General features: G+C 43.9%; 1 protein-coding gene across 1 annotated transcript; it reads left to right on the forward strand.

The window, feature by feature from the left end:
* The first annotated feature begins 294 nt into the window (after positions 1-294).
* Positions 295-1,109, forward strand: LOC149155429 (2S seed storage-like protein). Its single transcript, XM_089442308.1, has 2 exons — positions 295-820; positions 980-1,109. The coding sequence occupies exons 1-2, from the start codon at positions 349-351 to the stop codon at positions 1,006-1,008; spliced, it is 501 nt and encodes a 166-aa protein (XP_089298434.1). The 5' UTR covers positions 295-348; the 3' UTR covers positions 1,009-1,109.
* Positions 1,110-1,467: the final 358 nt, after the last annotated feature.

The following is a 1,467-nucleotide window of genomic DNA, read 5'->3' on the forward strand; positions in this document are numbered from 1 at the left end:
ACTGTAGCACTGTCAGAGATTCTACACCCCTGGAAGATTCTACTGTTCTTTGGATCAACCGAGCAGAAATGAAAGACGCGGCTATTGGAAACGGAGGCAGGCGTTCGATCTTTCTCTGGGTTGAGTTCGGACGTGGGTGTGAGATGGGGCATGCGCTACATCTGTTCATTTGGTTCACTTCTTCGTGTTGTGTTGTTCTGTACTTTTATGTTCTTACAAGGGGACGCCTTCCCCATTTATGTTTCCATAAATACAGTACTACGATCCACCTCGTCTCCCACCTTGTAACTCCCGGCTCCATATATATATCTATCTATCCTATCTTCACGGTAACAAAGAAGAAAAGTAATGGGTGTCTTCTCCCCTCCGATCACTACGAGACTGGCACTTAAATGGGTGAGGTTAGGCGTAGCCCTTCTCGTCCTCCTTCAGTGGGGCACCTCAACTGTTGATGCACGCGAAGGCGTTATGTATCGAGAGGGCCTGCAACAGCAACAACGGTCCTGCGATCCGCAGCGACTGTCTGAGTGCCGCGACTATTTGCAAAGACAGAGAGAGCAGCCATCCGAGAGATGCTGCGAGGAATTGGAAAGAATGTCTCCACAATGCCGATGCCGAGCCATACAGCAAGTACTCGATCAATCTCAATCGTTTGATTCAACCACGGAGGACCTCTTCATGGATTCTGAGGCTGCCCTTGATCAGCGCGCCCGCGAATCGCGTGGAAGAGAAGAGGCGGCGGAGGAGAGAGCCGCATACCTTCCAAGAACCTGTAACGTCAGTCAGCCTCCCCGCCGCTGCTACTTTCAGCGCCCTTCTCGTAAGTCTTTCTATCGATTGATGAAGTATATTTAATTAATGTTGATCCATGATCTAGTCTGCCACGTTCGCTGCTGTAAATTATATATATTTCTTCTTAAAACGGGCTAATCCATACTGACTGATGAATCTAATCCATGTGCTAATGGTGTGTGGACAGGCTATTTGGCAACGGGCAGCCGCTTTTAAGTGCGCGACGACCAGAAAATATAGATACCGTGTCTACGTAACTAAATAAACAAGGGAGTAACTTAAGTCGCTATGAAATTGTACTCTTCCTGTTTGGAAGAGTCTTCCTGTTTGGAAGAGTCGTATGTGGTTGGATGTGTTCCCTTTACTTAATAAAAGACTAATAAGCGATCAAATTCATTTTGTTTCATTTCATGGTCACCATCAAAGCAGGTTCTCTCTTTTTTTTTACTACACGCTTAATAAACTCAAATACAATATTTGCTTTGAAGCAAAAAGCGGAATTAGACTATTAGAATATCTAGTATCCAACTTCGCGTACCTCTCTTTCTTCATTATTCACTGCTAAGTAAATTGTAAATCTTTTCATTAGAAAAATGGAAACCTGTCAAAATATCTTCTTAATTACAATCAGAAAATACAAACATAAAGAAATGCCTATGTAACACTAGTTACGAA

This window comes from Pinus tabuliformis, chromosome 9 (genome assembly GCF_031772625.1).
Source record: "Pinus tabuliformis cultivar Carrire ecotype Pingquan chromosome 9, CPIR1, whole genome shotgun sequence".
In the NCBI taxonomy this organism is placed as follows: Eukaryota; Viridiplantae; Streptophyta; class Pinopsida; order Pinales; family Pinaceae; genus Pinus; species Pinus tabuliformis.